Source organism: Rhinatrema bivittatum, chromosome 9 (assembly GCF_901001135.1).
Source record: "Rhinatrema bivittatum chromosome 9, aRhiBiv1.1, whole genome shotgun sequence".
Lineage (NCBI taxonomy): Eukaryota > Metazoa > Chordata > Amphibia > Gymnophiona > Rhinatrematidae > Rhinatrema > Rhinatrema bivittatum.
The window spans coordinates 9,899,102-9,923,410 of NC_042623.1; the positions used below are offsets into that span (position 1 = coordinate 9,899,102).

At 48.5% G+C, this 24,309-nt stretch overlaps 1 protein-coding gene across 1 annotated transcript; it reads right to left on the reverse strand.

Moving 5' to 3' along the window:
• Positions 1 to 961: 961 nt before the first annotated feature.
• LOC115099139 (pre-mRNA-splicing factor 18-like) lies at positions 962 to 24,207 on the reverse strand. Its single transcript, XM_029616502.1, has 5 exons — positions 24,050 to 24,207; positions 23,072 to 23,212; positions 22,487 to 22,558; positions 16,564 to 16,719; positions 962 to 1,735 (listed from the first exon to the last, which is right to left on the reverse strand). Exons 1-5 carry the CDS (start codon positions 24,140 to 24,142, stop codon positions 1,655 to 1,657), a joined length of 543 nt encoding a protein of 180 aa, XP_029472362.1. The 5' UTR covers positions 24,143 to 24,207; the 3' UTR covers positions 962 to 1,654.
• Positions 24,208 to 24,309: the final 102 nt, after the last annotated feature.

A 24,309-nucleotide genomic window follows, 5' to 3' on the forward strand; every position in this document is an offset into this window, starting at 1 on the left:
CTCAGACCTGTAAAAGTCAATCCTAGAGTCCATCAACAAGGAAGACTGAAAAACCCAAAGAACCAAGAACAGGTTAATCATCCCAGCAGCGCTGATAGTATTTGCTCCTTTTGCTTTGCATCAAGGTCTTTCGGAGACAAATTGCTGCAGGATACTGCAGCTGGACTTCCGGTGCATTCTTTCACCGAATGCCAATAGAAATGAGATTCAGATTTAAGGTTTTCATGTGCTTACAAAGGCATTTTCAGAGACTCTTCAGCAGTTCTGGACCTTAGCCAGTCGCAAGCTTTGCTGGTGTTGCCATTTCCGGAAGCGATCAGGCTGACATCTTCATGATGGCTGTCATTTAGTTATTACGGCAAAGCCACAAGACGGTTAAGTCGTGGTAGATAGGGAGATAGCAACCTTGATGTTTAAGGCATTACAAGGGGTGGGAGCCAAATAGTTACAGGAAAGCATTCGAAGCTATGCTCCTGCCCACAACCTCCGCACCATGAATAAAGCTTTCTGCCAGGTTCCATCGAGGCAAGAGATACACAAAATGGTACTGAGGAGAAAGGAGGGCTGCAGTCATAGGTCCAGAACGCTCGAATGCAGCACCCCGGGAAGTGAGATTGGAAAGACATTATTTAGCTTTTAGAGAAAAAAAGCAAAGGTCTGGTTATTTTTTATTCTAGTTTGGTGGCAACTGATGGGTTCCTGACCATTATCGTAGTCCTGATACTTTGTATTGTTTTATTTATTGCATTTTTTTTTTTATATTATCCTATGTTTTTATCTTTGCATTTCAATGACTTACACTGCGGACCAGATCTGCTTTCTAAATTAGCAGTTTAAAAAAAACTGAGATAAATACTGATAAGGTAATACGTTTGGAAAGCAGATACCAGAATAAGGAACTGAATGTTGAAATGGAGAGGGCAGCGAGGTTATCAAAGAGGTAAAAGTGGCAGACTTATTCTTTAGGAAATGTTTTATTTTTTTAAATTTGAACATTATAAAATGTCTGACAAAGTTTTACAATAAATCGTGGTAATATTGCAATAGGGTGGGATATGAATAAAACAGGCCCAGACCAGGGGCCTGGCAGCACATGACCCCTTGTAGTACAATTACAGACACAGAGTTAGAAGTTCTTTATATTTACATCACTCAAACCTATTTACCCTTCGCAGCACAAGAATTCACAAAAGATGCATTAAAAGGAAAAAGGCGCATACTTGGAAAACCTGGGAGCTGAGAATGGCAATAAAGAGTTCCAAGCTGCATGAGAATGGAAAACTCAGATAAAGTCAAAATTATAAATATAAAATTATAAACTATTTATATAGTTCTAGACTGACATCAGATATTCCAGACTGCAAGTTCAAAAGCTCTACCCAATTTTGCTATAATCCTTGCGTTAAAAAAATATTGCCAGCTTCTAAATCTTTCTTCCCCATCTGTCCAAGAGGAACGAGGACGTTCTTTCCATGAATGACTGAGAGCGGGCATTCCTCCAGGCAGCAGTCAACGCCAGGTTTCTTTAAGCCAGCGGGACAGAGAGCTGGGGTTTGGCAGGGGCACCGCACTCCCGGCCCCACTTCCAGTGCTAGTGACGGTGCGGCCTGGGTCGTCTCAGTTTCGGCCGCCTCCCGTTTCCCCACTGCAGACCTCACAATGCGTTGTACTCCACACACTTTGATGGATCTGTTGGAAAATGCTTCTGACATATCGTCATTAACCTCTTCAACCCCTGGGAGAGAAAAAGAAAAAAGAATATTGTAGAGAGTTCATAATCTGAGCAATGCTGGGCAGAAGCACAAATATGGATTCACCAAATTACCTTTACACTAAAACTGCAGTGCCCTACACAAAGTCCAGCTGTGGGGGCAAAATGGCACAAAAGCAGGGGAGCACAATAAGTGACTTCATACAAATGTGCTGCTGACTCCATGATCCAGACGGCTACTGATCACTTGATTTTAATTTTTAGACAGGAGCGATAAAAGCAGCGTTCTGCCATGGGGATTATCATTCCTTTCCTTCTCTCGGAGTGGAAGATCACTCTCTCTCATTAGTGAAAAGCTGCAGCTGACATTTCCTCTGGAGCAGAGACCAGAAACAAGTGCCAAGCATCATGGGAAATGTAGTTCAGAAGCTCATTTCTTACTATGGTACTAATGGCTCTGAACAACATGCTCCAAAAATCCACATTTTCTGTTGGAGGCATGCTCACTGCATTTATTCAAAATGAATGGGTAAAAGAACACCAGCCAGCACCTAAGGACATAAGTTGCCATACAGGGTCAGACTGAGGGTCCACCAAGCCCAGCATCCTGTTTCCAATAGTGGCCAATCCAGGTTGCAAGTTCCTGGCAATTACCCAAACATTAACATAGTAATGACGGCAGAAAAAGACCAAAATGGTCCATCTCGTCTGCCCAGCAAGCTTCCCAAGGTAGTAACTGCTGCTCTGTGCAGGTAACTCCCACATTTCTGTTAAAGCCAATAATAGCAGTGGCTACCTCCTAAGGGGTAGATTTTTAAAGACACGCGCACGCGTTCATGTATGCGTGGGACCCGGCACGCACTCATGGACGCATGTATTTTATAACATGCGCGTATTATAAAATACAAATGGCGCATACCCATGCACGGTGGATTTTGTAATCCGCGTGCGGCATGCGCAAGGGGGGTAGAGAATTGCAGTTTCTGTGCGGTGATGCATCAAGGCCTTCCTCAGTTCCCTCCCAGTCCGCTCCAATTAAGGAGCGGACTGGGAGGGATCTTCACTACCCCCTACCCTAACCTCCCTTCCCCTCTAAACTCTCTCCTACCTGTCAATGTTTTTATTTTGTTGCTTACTGCAGTACCAACTAGTGCGTGCCAAATGGCCGCTGTACCTGCCGCCTCTAGCCCCCACCCCGCCCCTCCCCCCGGACCACCCCTTTAACTGGGCCCGGCACTTCGGCGCGCAACAGGGGTTACGCGCGTGGCTGGGCCCCTTTGAAGATGCGCGCAAGGCCCAGCCATGTGCGTAACCCCCGTTTTTTTGCAAGCCAAGGGATTTAAAATTTTGCTGTAAGACAACTTGATTAATAGCAGTTTATGGACTTCTCCAGGAACTTATCCAATCCTTTTTTGAACCCAGCTACACTAACTGCACTAACCACATCCTCTGGCAATAAATTCCAGAGTTTAATTGTGCACTGAGTGAGAGAGATACTGCCTGGGCCCTATTAGAATGAGCCTTAACCTGCAGTGGTAAAGGCTTTCCTGCCTCTATGCAGGCTGCCTTGATGGTTGCCCGCAAGGCCGCTTCTCCTTGTTTCTTCCCGCTGTGAAGAAGGAACAGGCGATCCATTTTGCGCACCGGTTCCAATCTTTCCAAGTATCGCACCAAGAGTCTGCCGACTATTTAGATGGCGAAGAAGGCGCGAGTCTTCAGAGTCCCTATGTTCATCCGGAGATGGTAGGGAGATGGCCTGGTTCAAATGAAACTCGGAAACCACTTTTGGTAGGAAGGAGGGGACGGTGCACAGCTGCATGGTTCCAGGGGTGAACCTAAGGAATGGTTCCAGACAGGATAATGCCTGTAGTTCAGAGATGCAACGAGCTGAACATAATGCCACCAGGAATACCGTCTTCAATGTTAAGAGGCGTAGTGACAGATCGCGCGTTGGTCTGAAGGAAGACCCTGCTAGGAAGTTCATAGGGGCCGGTGCCCCTATGGAACCAGATTGAGGTTCCATAGGGGCACCAGCCACTTTAAGGGTGGCCACAATTGCTTAACCCCTTTTAGGAAGTGGGTCAAATCCAGATGAGCTGAAAGACGGATTCCGTTCACTTCGGCTCTGAAGCAGGAGAGGGCTGCCACTTGGATCTTGAGAGAGTTGAGCGACAACCCCTTCTTCATACCGTCCTGTAAGAACTCCAGAATCATGGGAATCTTGGCCGTTCATGGGGATACCCCGCGGTCTTCGCACCAGGCTTCGAATATTCTCCAGATCCGAATGTATGCCAGAAATGTTGAGAACTTCCGCATGCTGAGCAGGGTGTCAATCACGGCCTTCGAGTAACCAAGCTTCTTCAGGCGAGTCCTCTCAAGGGCCAGACCGTAAGAGAGAATTCTTTGTGAAGAATCGGGCCCTGCTAGAGAAGGTCCCTGTGTGGAGGTAGGCACAGAGAGCTCCCCGCAAGGAGTCTTTGCATATCTGCGTACCATGGGCATCTTGGCCAATCCGGGGCCACTAGTAGAACTAGTCAGCTGTGGTGTTCTATCTGGCGGATGACCTTGCCCAGTAGTGGCCATGGGGAAAGGTGTAAGGTAAGTCTTCCTCTGGCCAGGTCTAGACGAGAGTGTTGATCCCTTAGGAGTGTGGCTCTCATCTGCAGCTGAAGAACCTGGGGACTTGGGCACTGAGAGAAGTGGCCAGTAGGTCCATGGCTGGGAGGCCCCAGCAATTTACTATCATTTGGAAGGCTGTGGTCGACAGCGTCCATTCCCCCGGGTCCAGGCTCTCTCTGCTGAGGAAGTCTGCTGAGACGACGTCTTTTCCTGTGATGTGGGAGGCCAAGATCCCTTGTAGGTTTATCTCCGCCCATGCCATGAGAGGATCTATCTCCAGAGACACCTGCTGGCTCCTAGTTCCTCCCTGGCAATTGATGTAGGCAACGGTTGTAGCGTTATCCGACATTACTCGAATCGCTTTGCCTCGAAGTCTGTGGCTGAATCGCAGGCACACTAGTCTGACTGCTCAAGCTTCCAGGCGGTTTATGTTCCATCCCGCCACTTCCTTGCTCCATTGTCCCTGGGCCATCAGTTCCTGACAATGGACTCCCCCACCCTCGAAGGCTCGCATTCGTGGTGAGCACGATACAGTTCAGTGGGGATAGGCTTTCTCCTCTGCTTAGGTGGTCTTCCTGCAGCTACCACTGAAGCTGAGAACATAGAAACATACATAGAAACATAGAAATGACGGCAGAAGAAGACCAAACGGCCCATCAAGTCTGCCCAGCAAGCTACGCACTTTATCCATTTTTTTTCCCTTTTTCTCTCTCCCACCTGTTACTATTGGCTTCCAGTACCCTCCAGCCCTAATTCCCCTCCACCCAATTTAGAGAGCAGATCTGTATCTGCATCCAAGTGACATCCAGCTCAATTAGGGGTAGCAACCGCTGTAACAAGCAGGCCACCCCCTTGCCCCATACTCTTACCCACCCCTGTTTTTATTTTTTGTTTTGTTTTATTTATTTATTTATTTTTTGGAAATAGCAGCCCTCCATCCTTCCGCTCCTTGAAGGTGGAACACCAACTACTGGCCACTGGCATCCCGCTCCGTGAATGCTTCTGTGGCTACTGCCGCTCCATGCAGTGTTTGAATGCCTCTGTGGCTACTGCCGCTCCGTGCAGTGTTTGAATGCCGCTGTGGCTACTGCCGCTCCGTGCAGTGTTTGAATGCCTCCACTTTATTCACGCCCTCTAGACTTGATGGATCCACAGTGTTTATCCCACGCCCCTTTGAAGTCGTTCACAGTTTTAGACTTCACCACTTCCTCCGGAAGGGCATTCCAGGCATCCACCACCCTTTCCGTGAAGAAATACTTCCTGACATTGGTTCTTAGTCTTCCTCCCTGGAGCCTCAGCTCGTGACCTCTGGTTCTGCTGATTTCCTTCTGACGGAAAAGGTTTGTCATTGTCTTTGGATCATTAAAGTTTTTCAAGTATCTGAAAGTCTGAATCATATCACCCCTGCTCCTCCTTTCCTCCAGGGAGTACATATTTAGATTCTTCAATCTCTCCTCGTATGTCATCCTATGAAGACCCTCCACCTTCCTGGTCGCCCTTCTCTGTACCGCTTCCATCTTGTCCTTGTCTCTTTGTAGATACGGTCTCCAGAACTGAACACAGTACTCCAGGTGTGGCCTCACCAAGTACCTCTGCTGGTAGTTGGAGGCGAACGTACCTCTGCTGGAAGTTGGAGGCGAATTGAGTAGTCCTGGGACAGTGGGTTCCAGCATGTCAGTAAGGAGCATTGGCGTGGTCGCATGTGAGCCCTTGCCCAAGGAACGACCTCCAGGGTTGATGCGATGAGCCAGAGGACTTGAAGATAGTCCCATACCTTGGGACATGCATTGGTCATCAATCGTCGTAATTGTTCCATTAGCTTCCTTCTCCTCAGGGGAGGGAAGAAGACTATGTTCTGTTTGGTGTCGAAACAGGCCCCCAGGTACTCTAGAGACTGAGAAGGCTGCAGACTGCTCTTGATCCCGACCCAACCGAGATCCTGCAGTAGGTTCTTGACTCTGCTGGTCACCTGCCGGCTCTCCTCCAAAGACTTTGCCCTGATCAGCTAGTCGTCCAAGTAAGGGTGTACCAGGATCCCTTCCTTCCTCAGTGTTGCCGCCATGACCACCATAATTTTGGAGAAAGTTCTGGAGGCAGTTGCTAGGCCGAAGGGTAGCGCTCTAAACTGGTAATGGTGACCCAGTATCGCAAAGCGTAAAAAACGCTGGTGATCTTGATGTACTGGAATGTGAAGGTAGGCTTCGGAGAGGTCCAGGGAGGTTAAGAACTCTCCTCGTTGTACTACCATTATTATGGAGCGAAGAGTCTCCATGCGGAAGTGTAGTATCCGCAGATGACTGTTGACGTTCTTGAGATCCAAGATGGGTCAGAATTATCCCTCTTTCTTGGGAACAATAAAATAGATGGAATAGTGACCCGTATTTTGTTGGGGCGTAGGAACCAGAATTATTGCCTTCAGACTGAGTAATCTTGTCAGAATGGCTTCTACTGCCAGTCTCTTGGTGTGGGAGTGACAGGGTGACATCATAAGAACATAAGAAATTGCCATGCTGGGTCAGACCAAGGGTCCATCATGCCCAGCATCCTATTTCCAACAGAGGCCAAACCAGGCCACAAGAACCTGACAATTACCCAAACACTAAATTTGTCCCAAGGGATGCTGCGGAACTCCAGAAAGTAACCTTCTCGAATGATGTTTAGAACCCATTTGTCCGATGTGATCTCGACCCATCATTGAAAGAAGAGGGAAAGTCGACCCCTTATTTCCTCTTCCTGTGGATGGGTCGTCCCATTCACATTAGGGAGTATGGCCGGAGACTGCCCCCGGGCCTGTTCCTCTTTTAGTTTGTCAGTTCCGAAATGGCACCTTCCTGAGGGATGAGGTGCTTGGAACTGCGAAGTCCTGTAGGGGCGAAATCGTTGAGAGCCTCCGCCCCTAGTTCTTCTGGGGGAGGGGTGCTGGGATCTTTTACCCCTGTCCGCCGGTAGCCGAGGCACTGAAGATTCGCCCCACTTGCTGGCTAACTTCTCCAGTTTGCATCCGAATAAGAGAAATCCTTTAGAGGGCATCCTTTTGAGATTCACTTTAGAGGTCGCGTCAGCAGACCAATTCCACAACCATAACTGTCTTCTAGCCACCACTACTGAGGCTACTCCTCTGGCTGAGGAACGCACCAGATCTGAGCTTGCGTCCATCAGGAAGGCTGCTGCAGGTTCAATCGTTTCACTGGTATATGTTCCTGCATTGTTTGCCTCTCTCGAGGGGAGCAAACAGGAACGTGCCATCAGTGCGCAGCAGGACGCAATCTGGAGTGTCATTGCTGTTGTGTCGAAGGCCTGCTTAAGGATGGATTCTAATAGTCTATCCTGAGTATCCTTCAATGCAGCCCCTCCCTCAACGGGAATGGTTGTTCACTTTGAGACGGCACAGACTATGGTGTCCACTTTCGGAAAACGCAGGCGTTCCTTGGTTGCTGGTCCAGAGGGTACAAGGCTTCCAAGGCCTGACCTCCTTTAAAGCTGGCCTCTGGGGCATCCCACTCCAGGTCAATCAGTTCCTGGATGGCTTCCATCATTGGGAAGTAGCATGAGGCTTTACGAAGGGACACCAAGATGGGGTTCTTCTTTGGTTCTGCCAGATCCTTCCCCAGAGTCTTCAGAGTCTGGGAAACAAGTGTTCGTAATTCATCCCTGTGGAAGAAGCGAAGCATGGTTTCTGTATGGTTCCAGGCTTGGAGGGATTTCTCCTTCTTCCAGAGAGCCACCATCATCATCTGAGGTATCCGGGTCCCCGTCCGGGAAATTCTTGGTTAGGCGAGACATATCTCGAGGCATCCGAACAGGGCCGGGAGGATCTTGTGCTTCCGGCAGGGGTTGAACCCGAGTCACAGCCGGGGCTGATTGTGCCTGAACGAAGGCTTGCAGGCCCTGGAAAAATTCTAGCCAGGAGAAGGTCCCTGGGTCCATGTTAACCCCAGGGGGAGTCGGAGTAGCGGCCCCTGAGGTGCCCTCTTGTGGAGATGCCATTTCGGAGCTGATTAGATCCGGGGTGCTATCGTATGTAGTAGTTCCGGACCCATTCTCAGACAGTGAGGGACCAGGCTTTGGTCCCTCCTGGGCTTCTTCGCAATGATGACACAGGCAAGATTCCAGTTCAGGCTGTGCAAAGAGAGTGCCTTCTGGGCTTCTTGGATACTGGTGCCATTGTCTCTATATCTAGGCACACAGGTAATGTGCTTCAATGTGAGCGTAGTTATGTGCGAGAACACAATGCGCATGTGTAGCTGTAAGCGTGGCTGCACCCGGTTGTGTGCGCACATCTATATTGGATACGCCCAAGTTGGGCGCATCGGCCGTCCAGCCTGCCCTGCGCGTACCACCAGTTGAGAAGGAAAAATGGCGCAGACACCCACCGCGCTTAAGATGGCGCCCGAGGGTCTCCACGTGTGTGGACCCCTGCACCGGATTGGGGCCTAGCCCAGTCAGAGCTGCTCAACCCGATCTGTGCTCCCTTTTTACCTCGCCGGAAGAAAAAATCGAATCAGTACGGCAATCCAAGCCCCGGAGACCGGATTCCTGAATTTAAAGATTTCTGCTTACCTGGTCTCGGCGTTTACCGATCGCGTGCCAGGACGGTCTCCACCTGCAGGGAGAGAGGGCTTTACCTTCACCGCCGCGCTTGGATGTGCACCCGCTGCCTTTCAGCCACTCTGGGGGCTAGGTGAGATACTGAAGAGCTGAGCTCACTGCAGGGCTATATCTAGGGTGACGTCAGCTTTGAAATCTGACTCTGTCTCCCATCTGCTAGCAGAGGAACACATAACCCACTGGTCCTGATTATATCTGGCTACACGCTAGGAAACTTTGCTTTCTCCATGGACAAGTAGCACCAGAATCCACCACACAAACAGAGACTCCCAAGCTTAGGGCTGCATGGACATTTGTTTATATGAGGAAATGTGTTATGTTATCTGAGGACCATGCAACCCATACTTACGCCAGAGTAAATTTTAAGAAATTTGTTAAATAGACTTTTTAAAATTGCTTGGTCAAAGTTACTCTTGACTTGAAGCATTTTCTAGGCAGTAATGAGCAATAGAAGTAGACCAAGTGACCGCGCTGCATTTGTCCTCTAATGATGCAAAGAAGTACTAAGGAAGCTGCCATAGCTCCGACATGACGGGCTTGCAGTAAGAGATGCAATCAGATATCCAAGCTGAAAGAGTTCTCTTTGCAACCGAGAAACCCTGCCTGACTTTCATTCCTGAAACAGAATAAAAGTATGAAGAGCCTTTTCTTGCTAAAAAATATTGGCAAGACAATGGATTGATTGAAATAAAACCGAGAGAGCAGTTTTGGAAGAAATTTAGTACGAGTTTTCAAAATTGCTATATTGTGGAAAATGTGAGTACAGGGAGAGAATGATACCAAGGCCTGTAGCACGGTTACAATTCAGGCAGACATAACAGCTATTAAAAATAACATTTTCCAAGAAAGCAACTGAGGCTCTGCCTTCACCAAAGGTTCAAATAGCGGTTTCATGAGCTGAGGCACAGCTGCACCGGGAGGAGGTTAGAGCAAGGGACTGAGAATCAGGGAAGCCAGAGTTCAAATCCTGCTTCTTGCACAAGTCGCTTTATCTTCCATTCTTAGATTATAAGCTCTTTAGGGCAGGGACTTATTATACCTGAATACTTATCACCATTATACAGCGCTGCATGTGTCCAGTACTGCTACAAAAATAAGCAGCTAAGCATTACATTTACATCCCAGGATATAGAAGATTTTATTTTATTTTTTAATCAGAGATTTAAGATGATTTAGTCCTTTCATTAATCTGACAACTATAGGCTGATGAGAAATATGAGGAACCTTGAAATGTCCATGGTATATACGAAACCTGTCTCAGAAAGACAGGACACATAATGGGATCTTGGTGCAGGGTTGCGCACCAATTCAACTTATATCTTCCTGCTGAGCATTTTCTAGATCGGAGGTAAGCAACCTGCGGCACAGGAGAGGATTTTCAGCTGCACAGCAGTGGGAGTGCGACGCTGAATGCTACGGAGCACAAGGTGTGTGCTGCTGCCGCCAACATCTTCCAGTCTTTGGCCTCCTCTCTGTCCGTCTCCTGATCCAGACCCCATCAAACTTCTAACTATGGGAGTAGCTCTGCAGGGCCAGAGAGAGAGAGAGTCAGAGAGAAAGAGAGAGAGAGAGAGAGAGTGTCAGAGAGTGTCAGAGAGTGAGAGTCAGAGAGTGAGAGTGAGTGAGAGTGTGAGTATTTCCAAATTGGGATCTTCGTATCTATTTGTATCTTTTGACAAAGAGAGAGAGAGAGAGATTCCTTCATGTATACGATGTAATACATTTAAATCACATCATATTAGATACACAAACATTTTTGTAAAGGTGTGTGATGAGTGAGGTTTGTGATTATGATGTATTTATTTTAGACTAATAATTGACTTGAAAAGACTGGTTGTTTGCACAGCATGGCAGCGTTGGGAAAGGACTGAATGGACAGTCATTTTTCAATAACATAGGTCAGAAAGGAGGTATTTTGGGGGCGCTGACGTCACGCGCCAAGATGGCAGCTTAATTCCTGAGCTCCCGCTGATTCCCATTAAATCCACCCGCATCTAACCTCATCTAGCCCTTCAACCACCGCTGGACATCTCGAAGCAGCAGCGCAAACACTGGACATGGCGGCTAAAAAGAAAATTCTGACCTACATTATGACCTACAATCCCCCTTTACAAATATAAGCCAAAACTATTGCCTCCTTCAATCACTGAGTAATCGTACTCTTAGTCACTTTGCAACCTCTCTTTGGTCCAGTAAATAACACAAAAAGATGGTCCAAGCACCAAAATCCATTAGTCATCTTGAGATATCTTAGGAGAACCCGATGCACATCGAAAAGATGAAGCTCCCTTGCATGGGGAGAATCAGACTTCAGGTGTGAAAACCCTGGCAACTCCACTATCTGGCTAACGAGACACCATCATTGGAAATTCTCAAAAGGCTCTCTGCATGATAAGGCTTGGAGCTCAGTAACTCGTCTCGCCAAGCAAGTCGCCACCAGGAACACAGTCTTCAGGGTAAGGTCCTTCAAAGAAGCCCTTCTTAAAGGCTCAAAAGGAGGACCACACATCACTCAAAGAACCAAATTAAGATTCCAGGATGGACAAATCCTATGGCCTGAAGGACTCAAATGCTTCGCTCCCTTAAGAAAACGTACTACTTTTGGGTGAGACCCTAAAGGTCGTCCCTGCAACCTTCCCGTGAAGCAATCCAAGGCTGCCACCTGAACCCGGAGCAAATTATAAGATAAACCCTTAGACAAGCCCTCTTGCAAAATAGCCAAGACTTGAGCAACTCTCGCCAGTAAGGGATCTTCACCATGCACCCACACCAGGACTCACTCTCTAAACTCTGATATATGCCAAAGAAGTGGAGGATCTTCTAGCCTGAAGAGTAGAAATCACTGGCTCGAAATACCCCTTCAAGCGGAAACATCACCTCTCAAAAGCCAAGCTGCTAGACAGAAGCAATCCTCCTGTTCCAACAAGATGGGTCCTCAACATAGTACTCCCCCTTTAGGTAGCTTAACCAAACGGGCCCATCTACCGCTACCTGAACAGATCCACAAACCACGGATGGTGCGGCCACTCTGGCGCTACCAGGATCACTCATCCTTGATGCTGCTTGATGCGTCACAACACCCGACCTACAAGCGGCCACAGGGGAAAGACTTAGCAGGAGCCTCTCTGGCCACATCTGAACTACGGTGTTGATCCCTACGGAGCCGAACTCCCTCTGGCGGATGAAGAACTTGGCCACCTTGGCCATGAGATCGAACTGGGGCTCACCCCACCTGCGCCAAACAAGCGCAAAGGCCTCCGCTAACAGCTCCAATTCTCCCGAGTCTAGCTGTTGTCTGCTGAGATAATCCACCTGCACATCGTCCACATCTGCCACGTGAGAGGCTGCAAGAGTTTCTAGATGAAGTTCCGCCCAGTAAAAGAGTTTGTGAAACTCCTGAGCCACCAATCAACTCTTCATTCCGCCCTGCTGATTGATATAAGCCACCAAAGCATTGTCCGAGAACATGTACCACCCGTCCTGAGTCTGAGGAAGAAAGAATAACAGTGCCCTCTTAACTGCCCTTGTTTCCAGATGGTTGATTGATCAGGATGCTTCCATTGGAGACCACTCCCCTTGGGTTGCAGATCCTTGACCGCTGAGACTGGCATCCTTGGTTACTACTACCCAATCCAGAACCTCCAGATCCACTCCCTTTTCTAAACTGGACCTGGATTCCTCCTGGAGTGGCAACGGCAGCTGAAAGTTCTCCAATGACAGATTCCAAAGGGACAGGAGTGCTCGCCTGGATTCCTACTGGAGTGGCAGCAAACGGCAGCTGAAATTCCTCAGACAACAGATTCCAACAGGACAGGAGTGCGCAAAAGCCCATGGCACCAAATTCAGTATGGATGTCATGGACCCTAGCACCTGCAGGTAATCACAGACCTTGGGGACCAGCAGGTCCTCAGTCAAACCACTTGCAACTGCAACTTGAGCACCCTTTCTGGAATAAGGAAACACCCTGCCGAACTGGGATGGCTCCAGAAGGCTCTTTGCCCAGTTTATCACCCAGCCCAGGGACTCCGGACGCTCTGTTACTCGTTGAATGGAACAGTGACACTCCACCTCTGACGTCACCCGAATGAGCCAATCGCCCAGGTATGGATGCGCCAGTATCCCTTCTCTTCTAAGGGTCGCCAACACTACCTCATCACCTTCGTGAACATTCTTGGAGCAGTAGCCAGCCCAAAGGGAAGAGCTTGAAACTGAAAATGCTCTCCTAGCACCATGAAGCTAAGAAACCTTTAATGGTCTGATCTGATGGGAATATGGAGATATGCCTCCATAAGATCCAAGGAGGCCAGAAACTCTCCCTTGCGCACCACTGCAATCACCATCCGAAACGTTTCCATCCAAAAGTGTGGCACTCGCAAGGCCACATTGACCCTCTGCAGAGCCAGAATGGGCCAAAATGAGTCCTCCTTCTTGGGAACCACGAAGTACTTGGAATACCTTCCCCGACCGTGCTCCTCTTGCGGCACCAGGATGATGGTCTCCAATTGCTGCAGTGGCAGAAGAGTGTCCCATGCCACCACCCGCTTGACGAGCAAAGCACAATGGGACACCACAAAGGCCTCTTGGAGGGATCGAGAAAATTCTAAAACGCAGCCATCCCTTATTACTTCCAGCACCCACTGGTCTGAAGTGATTCTGGTCCACTCCTCGTAAAACTGGGACAACTTCCTCAGACAGCCACCAGGGAGGAGTTGACCAGCCTGCCTTCACTGGACGGGCTTCGCATCTCTGGAACCCTGTCCGGAACACTCTGGCCGGCCTACGGGTGCCTCGAAAGGACTGTTGACTTCCTGAACCCTGCTTCTGCGTAGAACCGGAAGAACATTTGGAGCGAAATCTCATCTCACGGAAGCGAGTGCAAGGTGGGAAGGTCTTCTTATTTCCCTTATCCTAGGGCAGTCTATTCCCTTTAGAATCTGCCAAATGCTTCATCAGCTTCTCCAGGTCCTCCCCAAACAACTTTCCTTTGAAGGGGAGATTACAAAGTTGTGCCTGTGACCAAATATCTACCGACCAATTATGTAACCTCAGGAGCCTTTGTGTGGCTACCGCGGACCCCATATTCCTAGCCGAAGTGTGAAGCATATTAGAGAGCATCTGCCACATAGGCCACCCCCACTTCCAACCGAGCATCCTGGCCAGAATCTGTAGAGGTCCCCTTGCCTTCTCCTGCGCCTTTTGCACCTAGCACAAACAAGCCCTCTGCATTAGACTAGTGCAGATCACAACTAAGGCTCAGAGCCAAGACCTCAAACAGTCTCTAACAGGAACTCCAGCTCCCGGTCCTGGACATCCTTCAAGGCTGCCGACCCTGCTGCGGAAAATCTGTCACGGTTTCCCTGCTCCGTGGGTGCCGGGTCCTCCCCTGTGTCCGCTGACATGTCTCCCTCTTCTTCAGACTCTTGGTGCACAGGAAAAAGCGAGGGAGGGGAGATCCTGCCTTCCCTATCCATGGCAGGACTCCTGCCACGTGGAGCTAAGATGGCCGCCATCTCTCCCCCCCCCCCCGGGACCTCCTGCACAGGGCCTGCAGCATGGGTGTAGCTGCCCCCTGATCCCTGTGCTGAGGGCTCCCTTGCCTCCAGAGGCACAGCCAGGGCAGAGAAGGGCCACAATGAGGCGAAATCACCTCCCCTCACAGGCCAGACAGGCTTTCCCGCACTCAGCGGGAGACGGCATCACAATCAAAAGCAGCCGGTGGCTAAAAATAAACCTGAGCAGAAGAGAAGAAACACCGCCACCACTGCCCCAGCTCCAGGGGCTGAACACAGCTCGAGCCATGCAGTTCCTTACTCACCCCCTCACCGAGCCGGCAAATTACCCCCGATCAGCAACAGAGAACAGGCCTGAAAATTACTTTACACAAAATGCACCTCTTAAAGAGGCATCCTCCTAAGCAAGCCAGAACCACCAAAAGAAAGGTATACTTTCCTGATTCTGTATGCTCCTGGAAGCTGCAACCGGCTGGCCTGGGTGAGAGGGCCTCAGGGGGAGTGAGGGAACCAGGACCCCTGGAATCAAGGGTAGAGTCTGGCCAGGGATTTCCAACCCAGACAGATGGACCTTGAAGGAACCTAACACCTCTGGGAGCACCGTCTTCAACTCTTCTGTCTTCTTACTAACACTAAGCTAAATCTTTTTTAACCATCAGACTGCAGGTCTGCACCTCTACCATCTGCTGAGACAGAGAAATACTGAGGGACTGCAGGTGGCACTCTCAGCTATGCAGCAGTGCCTCAAAGTTTGTTTTCTGCCTCCATCTGCTGTTAGGGATGAATAAACCCACTCGTCTGGACTGATCTGGGGTATGAACAGATGTACAGGGCCAGGTACCCAAGGAGTTTCAAAGCCAACTTACAAGCAACATTCGCTTTGAAAATACTTGTACACGCACGCAGGCTGTTTGAAAATACCCCCCAGGTAAACTGGGTAACCCTCACGCTGCTGCTAATCCAAATGTTCCCCTTCAGTAAGGTGCTCCCCTCAAACTATCCAGAGTCCCAAGAGCAACCACACGTTAGATACGAGTCCCTAAGAAGCCTGACGTGCACACTGCACACACCAATCCAATTCCACCGTGTGCAATACAACCTTAAAAACAAGAATCAGCTGCCCTAAAAACTTAGTATTTATTTATTTATTTATTTTTCTTATTAATCCCCGACTGACTACACCAAGCCACAAAACTATCAAGGATCACCGAGACTGTGGGTGGACCTGCCCCATCTGCTGGAGACAGAGAAAGACTGAGGGGCTGTGGGTGGCACCTTACTATATGTAGAGAGCCCGTCAAGTTTTGCTCTGTCTCCATCTGCTGGTGCGGAGTCACAACCCAGGTGTCTGGACTGATCCGGGTACGTACAGGGAAAAGAAGTTTTTCAATGCCTCCGACAGCTTCAGCTCTAACCACAGCAGTTAAGTTTAAACAGTGAGGTTGAGTGAAGCAATTCCCATTCTACCTGACAGATGCCGATCCTAGCCTTGGCTCTGGTCACTTATCTGACCAGATACATTATTACTTAGACAAAAAAAAGCTTGCTCAAGTTTCACAACATTTTGCTGGTCCCTACCAGAGAAAATAATGCGCCAAAATTGTGTGGAAACTCTCTGGTCCATCAGTATTGATGCCGATGGACAGATTTTCCAGTTCATAAGATCCAAGACAGACCAGTATCTTTAAGGGGTCATCTGTGTATGCTTGCAACAAGCCCGGACATCATGCAATGCTCCCAAGCAGAAGACAATAGCATGAGGATCAGTGATAGGCACGGTGTGCAATGCCACCAAGGGCTCCATCGCCTGGAGGAAAGACCACAAAATGAAACAGACAAAATGCCAAAAACCCTTAACTATGAGGGACCCCACGACATACAGCCAAAACAAGAGGAAAAAAAAAAAGCACAACACTCCGGAAAAAAAAAAAAAGAGGTAGAAAGGCTCAGATCACGACCTACGGGCTCCGCGCAGAGACAGTGAAGAAACCCCATGTGGACGCATGGTATAACGCAAGTCAACGTTCTGAAAACTCTGACACAAGATTTCCGTGCCGGGCTCCATCGGATGGGGACTGCCATCCCGCCACACCACACCAGGAACGGGCCACTTACCTGAATATACTTCCGCTGGGTTTCGTCATTCAGAACGTGAGCCACGTGCTTGGAGAAAATCTTTTCACGACCAGTACGGGCGTGAATACCGACCATAGTGACGCCAATGGGCCAGGGGGCATTGCCAATGGCCATCTGGAGATAGGCGTCATTAGCCTGCAGAAAGAAAGAACCAATCCTAAGATGTGCATAACAGCAAACAAGGGAAGGAGACACTAAAGCAATGAATACAGTGGGAGGAGTTCCAACTGAAACAGGGACCCCCATCGCCCACCCCTTTGGCTTGTCCTGGTCTCCCACAGAAGCACGTTCAAGTCAGTTTATTTATAGGTTTTTCTATTCAGACGTTCGCAGAGCATCACATCGGTTTACATGTAACATGTGAGGAAACAGTATATCAAAGTCGTGACTATGCAGTACATAAAACGAAGGAAAAAACAAACAAACAATAAATATACCATAAAACAATAAAAATAACACAATATAGTATATGAGATAACATAAAACAGTATAACATTATGGGGCTAGGAGGAGGTATTAAAGCATGAAGACGTTATAACATATAACATATGATATAGTATATAATGTAACAAAGCAAAATAACATTGTAAGAACTGGAGAAGGGGGGGATTAGGGCATAAACTACATACATACATACATACATACAACTACTCAGCATTGAATTTGGAACTTCGCCCCTTCAATATTCTCATCAGTTACTAGTCTCCTAGTATTTTAATTTAATACATTCTTAAGGTTTCTCTTTTTCCAGCTGAATTCAGCTTCCTAGTTCATGGTCCTTGTTATTATGTAACTTTCTTACTTTTCTGCTTTACCACTTTTCAACTAATTATAAAAAGTTGTTCCTTTGTTATGTTATGTTACACTGATCTACCCCTGTTCGATGTAAACCGACCTGATATGGTATTTAACCTTGAAGGTCGGTATAGAAAATGTTAAATAAATAAATAAATAAATAAAAGCATTATAATATAAAACTTATAATATAATATATAATATAAAGTATTAAAGCATAAATACGTTGTAACATCGTGCGACTGGAATTGGAACCGGGAGGAAGGAAGATAGGGGTTTTATGAGAAGTTCATGGAACATCCAAAAATATGACAAGAAAGGATGCTGTAAATAAAAGCCAGGGAGTGCTACCAGAGCTCTCTGCGCTGCAAAAGGACTTTAGGAAGGGAGATTGGGAGTGGTTTTTAGCAGCTGGCAAATAATCAAAGCCAAAACAAACGTTTCCATTGTTCAAAGCTGCAACAGACTGAAATGAAAGCCTGCGAGGGCTCAGCTTTTGTGCCAGCAGCTGGATTTCCCCAGGGTTGCAAAACCACCAAGCACCAAGGAGTCAGGATGTGGTTCCAAAACTCCAGCAGCATAACACACACTCAGGAGTTAAAAAGAAAAGTTGTGTGTGTGTGTGTGTGGCAGTGTGCGCACATGCAGCAGAGCCACTTCGGGGTCTACTCTCATATACACAATAGGTTTGACTCAGTTTCCGACAGTCATCGGTGACGAGAGAGATTAGGAGCCTAGGCCAAATGATTCAGGATGTGCTGATTCACAGCCCAAACATGCAAAGCTTGTTCCGTCCAGAGGGGAGAACACCTGCACACACACAGCAGGAGGTAAGTGACTACCCACACATCTGCCCTCAGAAATGGGGGGTGCTATCTCCTGCCAGCTGACACATTTGGAACGGAAATCCCTATCCCCCACGTGTACTTTCATGATGCAGGTTTAACTTGGAGACTCAGACTGTCAGCTAGATGGGAAAATGATTCTCACAGACCCACTTTGTTGTATGAATTTGGATCCTCCTGCATCCTCGAGGTTTGCTGTTCTGGAGATTACTTCAGGTTATTCTGGTAGGCGCACTCATACACTCTTGGGAGAAATACAGGGGTTTATAAAAACGGAAGGTATCTTCCCTGACAGAAGATGAGGAGAAGTTGTGGGCACTGGTGCACAGGAATAGCCCCCTATCCGGACCACAGCAAGAGCAGGCGAGGAAGATCCAGCTCCTTGCACCCCAAGGTGTGATTCCAGTCTGAGGTAGCGTGGACTGATCTGTGGTACTACAGGATCGAAAATCAGCGGGAGACAGAGAAAGGTTCACTGACGCTGTACATAACCCAGTGTGCCACCTGCAGTCCCTCAGTACTAAACTGTACCCAAGCCAAGATGACAGCAACAATCAAATTTCTAAGCAAACTCGCTCCCTTCCAATGAGCCAGAAGAAGGTGAAGTTGCCCAAAAAGACAATGGAAAACTTGTTTCCCAAATTTAGCATAAGCGATCAGCACTGAAAACCTTCAACAATGCTGCACTATACACAAAGCAACAGTATGAGCGGCGGACTTTCCTCCCCAGTAAATGGGTGGGTCTCTGGACTGATCTGGAATACTACAGAGAAAGGAAAATTGGTTCTTACCTGCTAACATTTGTTCGTTTAGTACAACAGATCATTCAGACTTCCAGGATGTACCTAAGCTCCCCTTAACTCGGGTGGGATGTGGAGAGTTCCACTCATAGAACACTCTCACTAAAGCAATTGGAAGCCGGAGCCCCGACATCCAGGCGATATTGCCTAGCAAAACTGGGCAATGACTTCCCAGTATCCACTCAGCAAATTTCATGGAGACACCTGATGTGTTTCAGCACAGGAAGTCCTCTGAGAACGAGTCAAGTGTGCCCCTAAACCCCCCTGGCAGCAGGCACCCTTTAGAAATGCAAGTAGAATTGATCGCTTCCTTCAGCCACCGCACAATTATAGCCTTAGACTTATTTCCCTTCTCATGACCACTCCACAATACAAAGAGGAGATGTGATCTATGGAAATCATAAGTGACCTTTAGATATCTCAATAAAGCAAGCCTCCAATCTAAGAGCCTAAACTCCTCTGCATGAGGCAAAGAAGAATCCAAATCCATAAAAGTAGGAAGCTGTACTGTCTAACTAAAATGGAACGCCAAGACTACCTCAGCAGATAAGAAGGCATCATGCATAAAGATACCCCTGAATCAGAGATCTGTAGCAAGGGATCTCATCACAACAGCACCTGGAGCCCCGAAATTCTCCTGGCTGAACTAATAGCAACTGAGAAAACCACTTTAAGAATCTAGTCTTTAACCGTAGCTCTCTTTAGTGGTTCAAACAGAGCCTCACACAATCCTCTAAAGACTAGATTCAGATTCCCAGATGGACAAATGTTCCACATCTGAGGACACACGTTCTTAGCTCCCTGAAGGAACCAAACAACACCTTACCCTGGAGACAACCCAATGTCGCTACCTGGACACTCACAGAATTAAAGGCCAGTCCCTTGACCAGAACCTTTCTGTAGAAAAGCCAAAATATGCGATAGCGTAGCCTGAACAGACTGAGGCTGCCCTCCATCAGCAGCAGACCAGGATTCGAAGATCTCCAAATTCACACATACGTCAAGGATATAGTTGGAAATAACCGCTTTGGAATAACCCCTCCATTTCAGTTGACTCCTCTCACAAGTGAAGTCGCGAGACAGAAGTGAGCCACCTGACCCAAAAATATTGGGCCCTAGTGGAAAATAATCAACCAATGTCGAACCTCAGGGGCCCATCTATGACCAAGTTGATCAGATCTGGGAAGCATGGTCAATGTGGTCACTTTGGAGCTACCAGAATCACGTTGACTGGATGTTTCTCTATCCACCATAATGCTTGTCCATCAGAGGCCACGGGAGGGAAGACAAAGAAGAATTCCTTGGGTTCTCGGCAGCACCAGAGCTCAGATTCCTTTGTATAGTGGGGAGTATACCATCCGGTCCAGGTGATTTACTACTCTTCAGTTTGTCAATAAGGCCTACCACATCTTCTAGGTTCACCGTGATTTGGTTCAGTCCATCTGAACCATTACCCATGAAAACCTTCTCCAATACAGGTACCTCCCCAACATCCTCTTCAGTAAACACCGAAGCAAAGAAATCATTTAATCTTTCTGTGATGGTCTTATCTTCTCTATGTGCCCCTTTAACCCCTCGATCATCTAACGGTCCAACTGACTCCCTCACAGGCTTTCTGCTTCGGATATATTTAAAGAAGTTTTTACTGTGAGTTTTTGCCTCTACAGCCAACTTCTTTTCAAATTCTCTCTTCGCCTGTCTTATCAATGTCTTACATTTAACTTACAACCCAAGAAAGAGATCTAGGTGTCATAGTGGATAACACATTGAAATCGTCGGTACAGTGTGCTGCGGCAGTCAAAAAAGCAAACAGAATGTTGGGAATTATTAAAAAGGGAATGGTGAATAAAACGGAAAATGTCATAATGCCTCTGTATCGCTCCATGGTGAGACCGCACCTTGAATACTGTGTACAATTCTGGTCACCGCATCTCAAAAAAGATATAATTGCGATGGAGAAGGTACAGAGAAGGGCGACCAAAATGATAAGGGGAATGGAACAGCTCCCCTATGAGGAAAGACTAAAGAGGTTAGGACTTTTCAGCTTGGAGAAGAGACAGCTGAGGGGGGATATGATAGAGGTGTCATCGGGGGGGGCGTGTCGGGGAGGGCGTGATGCAGCCGGCGCGTCATCCGGGGGCGTGGCCGAGGCCTCCGGACCAGCCCCGGGACCGGAACATGGCGCGCGGCAGCCGGCCAGGCGCGCGCAAAGTTACGCCTGCTCAAACAGGCGTAACTTGTTCAACAAAGGTGGGGGGGTGTAGATAGGGCCTGGGGGGTGGGTTAGGTAGGGGAAGGTGGGGGGGGGAGGTCGAAGGAACGTTCCTCCGAGGCTGCTGCGATTTCGGAGTGGCCTCGGAGGGAACGGAGGCAAGCTGCGCAGCTCGGCGTGTGCAGGCTGCCGATTTTGGGCAGCCTTGCGCGCGCCGACCCCGGATTTTAATGGATATGTGCGGCTATGCGTATCTATTGAAATCCCGCGCGAACAAGAGTACGAGTGTGCGCAAATTTATAAAATCTACCCCCAAATGACTACACAGAATCGCTCTGTACTGCAGACAAAGAGCCTAACTTACCAACAGTTTTCTCCCAGTCTGTGTGAGAAAAGTCAGTCCATACCCACAAAAATATATTACAGACATAAGCGGGGGGGGAACGACTGTGTGTCTGGGTTGGGGGATTTGCTGCACCGGTAGTGCGATGTTACTTATCACTGCTGGCAGGCCGGAGATCGCTTTCCAAAACACCAGTATATCTAGGGGGTGCTTTCAGTTTTCTCTCTGACTCCATCTGCTGGAGGGGAGGCATAACCCAGCGGTCTGGACTGATCCTGGTACGTACAGGGAAATAAAATATTGTGCAAAAGCGCAACGACGCTGAAAAAATGTTCCGGCCTTGTTAAAGAATCGTCCTCCTTAACAAGGGGGGGGGGGGATGGGCTGGACGATACTTGCACAGAAAGGAACACAAAAACCTCTTTCCTCCTCCTTTTTCTGACTTCCCACAGGACTGCATTCTCCCAGCCCTGGCATCCTGCTTGCACGTGGGATTCACCACAGCTCAAGCCCTCTCTTCGTGGCAGCCACACCCCGTGGTCTCCCCCGTCCGCCCTGTCCTGAAGCCGGTCAGACACACAGCTGCTGAATATTAGCTCTGAGATTTCGGCTCACGGCTCCCGTTACCAAGAGAGGCCCCTGCTGGCAAGGGGATGGCTAATGAGCAAACTCCGCTGCCAGCTCCCTCCCAGGATGGCCAAAGACGCTGCTCAGAATATCGGGCTTTCCTTCCATCCACATCCCTCTATCTGCTGCCAAATCTAACCCTCTTCTTCCCTGTGTTTGCGTTTAACACTTTATTTTTCTATAACTCCTACTAGTCTCCCCTTGGGAACCCGAAGGCCGCACATGCCGCTCTCAGCACATGCGCTTCCAGCCCAACGTGGACTTTCATTCGTGCACGTACCTTCACGTATTCCCTCTGCAACATGAATTTAATGATATCAGTTATGGATTCTTTAATGTCCGCTGGCAGGGTCTGCAAACAAGAATGAGGTTTAGAGGAGGGCGTCTGTGTGCACACTCCCATTCCCCCCCCCCCCCGTGCTGTGGTCTGTCCTCAACGATGCCCCTCCCCCGCGTGCATACAGCTCAACCTGCCCACCAGTGCAGTAATCCATGTACGCGGATGCCCACCTGCCCTGCCCACCCCAGGTCAGGCAGATAAATCAATCCCTCTGACATATAAACGGAGAGGTGCAAAATCACATTACATAGGCTTAGCATAACTAGGATTTTTTTCCTGCTTTGATTCTGAAACTCTAGTGCTCTTAACTCTGGCCTTTTGTGCACCAACTTTTTGATATTAAAAGAAAAAAAAAAAAAAAAGCTTACTTTAAAAGCCCCGTTTCTACCTTTTGTTAAGAATGAAAAACCCCGAGCCGGACACCCCTGCACTCATGAACTAACAGCATTTGGAAAAGGGACTTCCGAGAACATGTTTAACACAAACGGCTCACGAGACAAACCAAAAGCCGCCCGAGGCACTCACCCTTTTGCGCAGTTTTCTAAAGAGAGTCCGCAGGTAGGATTCAGTCTGTTTCTGGGTGGCGCTGGCTAACTTCCCTTGCACACTACGCTTCACGTAATCTTCTCTCCCATTCAAGTCTTTGGCCCAGACGCCCAGCAGGAACTGTGAAAGGGAGGAAGAACGTTACAGCCCAGCACCATCTGGTGGCCCCTTAGGAGAAAGCCGACTCGAGGAAAGCCAGAAAATAAAAAGCTGCTATCGTGTCTTTTCATGCAGGTCCCCAATATATCCCCGAAAAGTAAACAAGCAGAGTGGGCTGATTTTTCTGCATTCAAAGGAGAAAAACATATCAGATTGCGTGTGTTTTCAAGATGATTCAAAGGCAATGTGCCGTTCATTGGGTTTACAATGCAGGGGTGGACTGGACTGTCGGGAGGGGCGCAGGCTTTGGCAGCAATGGGAGAGCCTTAGCTGGTTCAAGCCCAGCTCGTTAGCCTTATAAACTACAAGCCAAGGGCAAGCCAAGCCAGCCACTTCCCCTTCCACAGCTCCACCCAACCAAGAGGAGGATGAGTGCCTGTGGCCTGGCAGAGTCCATGCCCGCAGGCCACAGAGAAAAGGAGAAAGGTCTTCAGGCTGTGGGTGGGATGGGATCTGCCCTCCAAAACGAGAGAGGGAGAAGCAGCCTTGGGTGAGGGGAAGAAAAGAACAGTGCTGTGTAAATGAGGACAGGGACAACGTGGAAGATGGCAGCAGACAAAACAAGGGGTCAGGAAAGTAAAGAACAAAGCAGCTGTGAGTGAGTGCAGCCGCTGCTGGAGGAAAGCTTTCTTGGTGCATGCTGTGGGGTGCGGCACAGAAAACAGAGGGAAGGGAACTAGGGAGCGAATGAAAGGAGAGAAGAACAGGAGAGGGAACCCGTGGGGTCGTTTTACATCCTCATGAACCAGCCGCTGGACTCTGCCACGCAGCCGGGCGGCCAGCTCCAGCCTTCCTCACCTTCAGCACTTTGGTGATGATGTCCATGTCTTCATCATCAGCACCTTGTCCCAAGGATTCGCCCAGAGCCTGAAAGAAAAGCCCAAAAAGCATCTTACGCACTTAACAGTAACCCGGAAAAATATAACTGCCTACGGGAGCAGGAGTTACCAGAGGGGGAATAACTGGTGCTATACAGATCTTATACCAGGACGCCGCGTAATAGACTGGGAGTGCTGTGCCCAAGAGCTGCTTTTTTAACCTCACACACAGTACGAGGA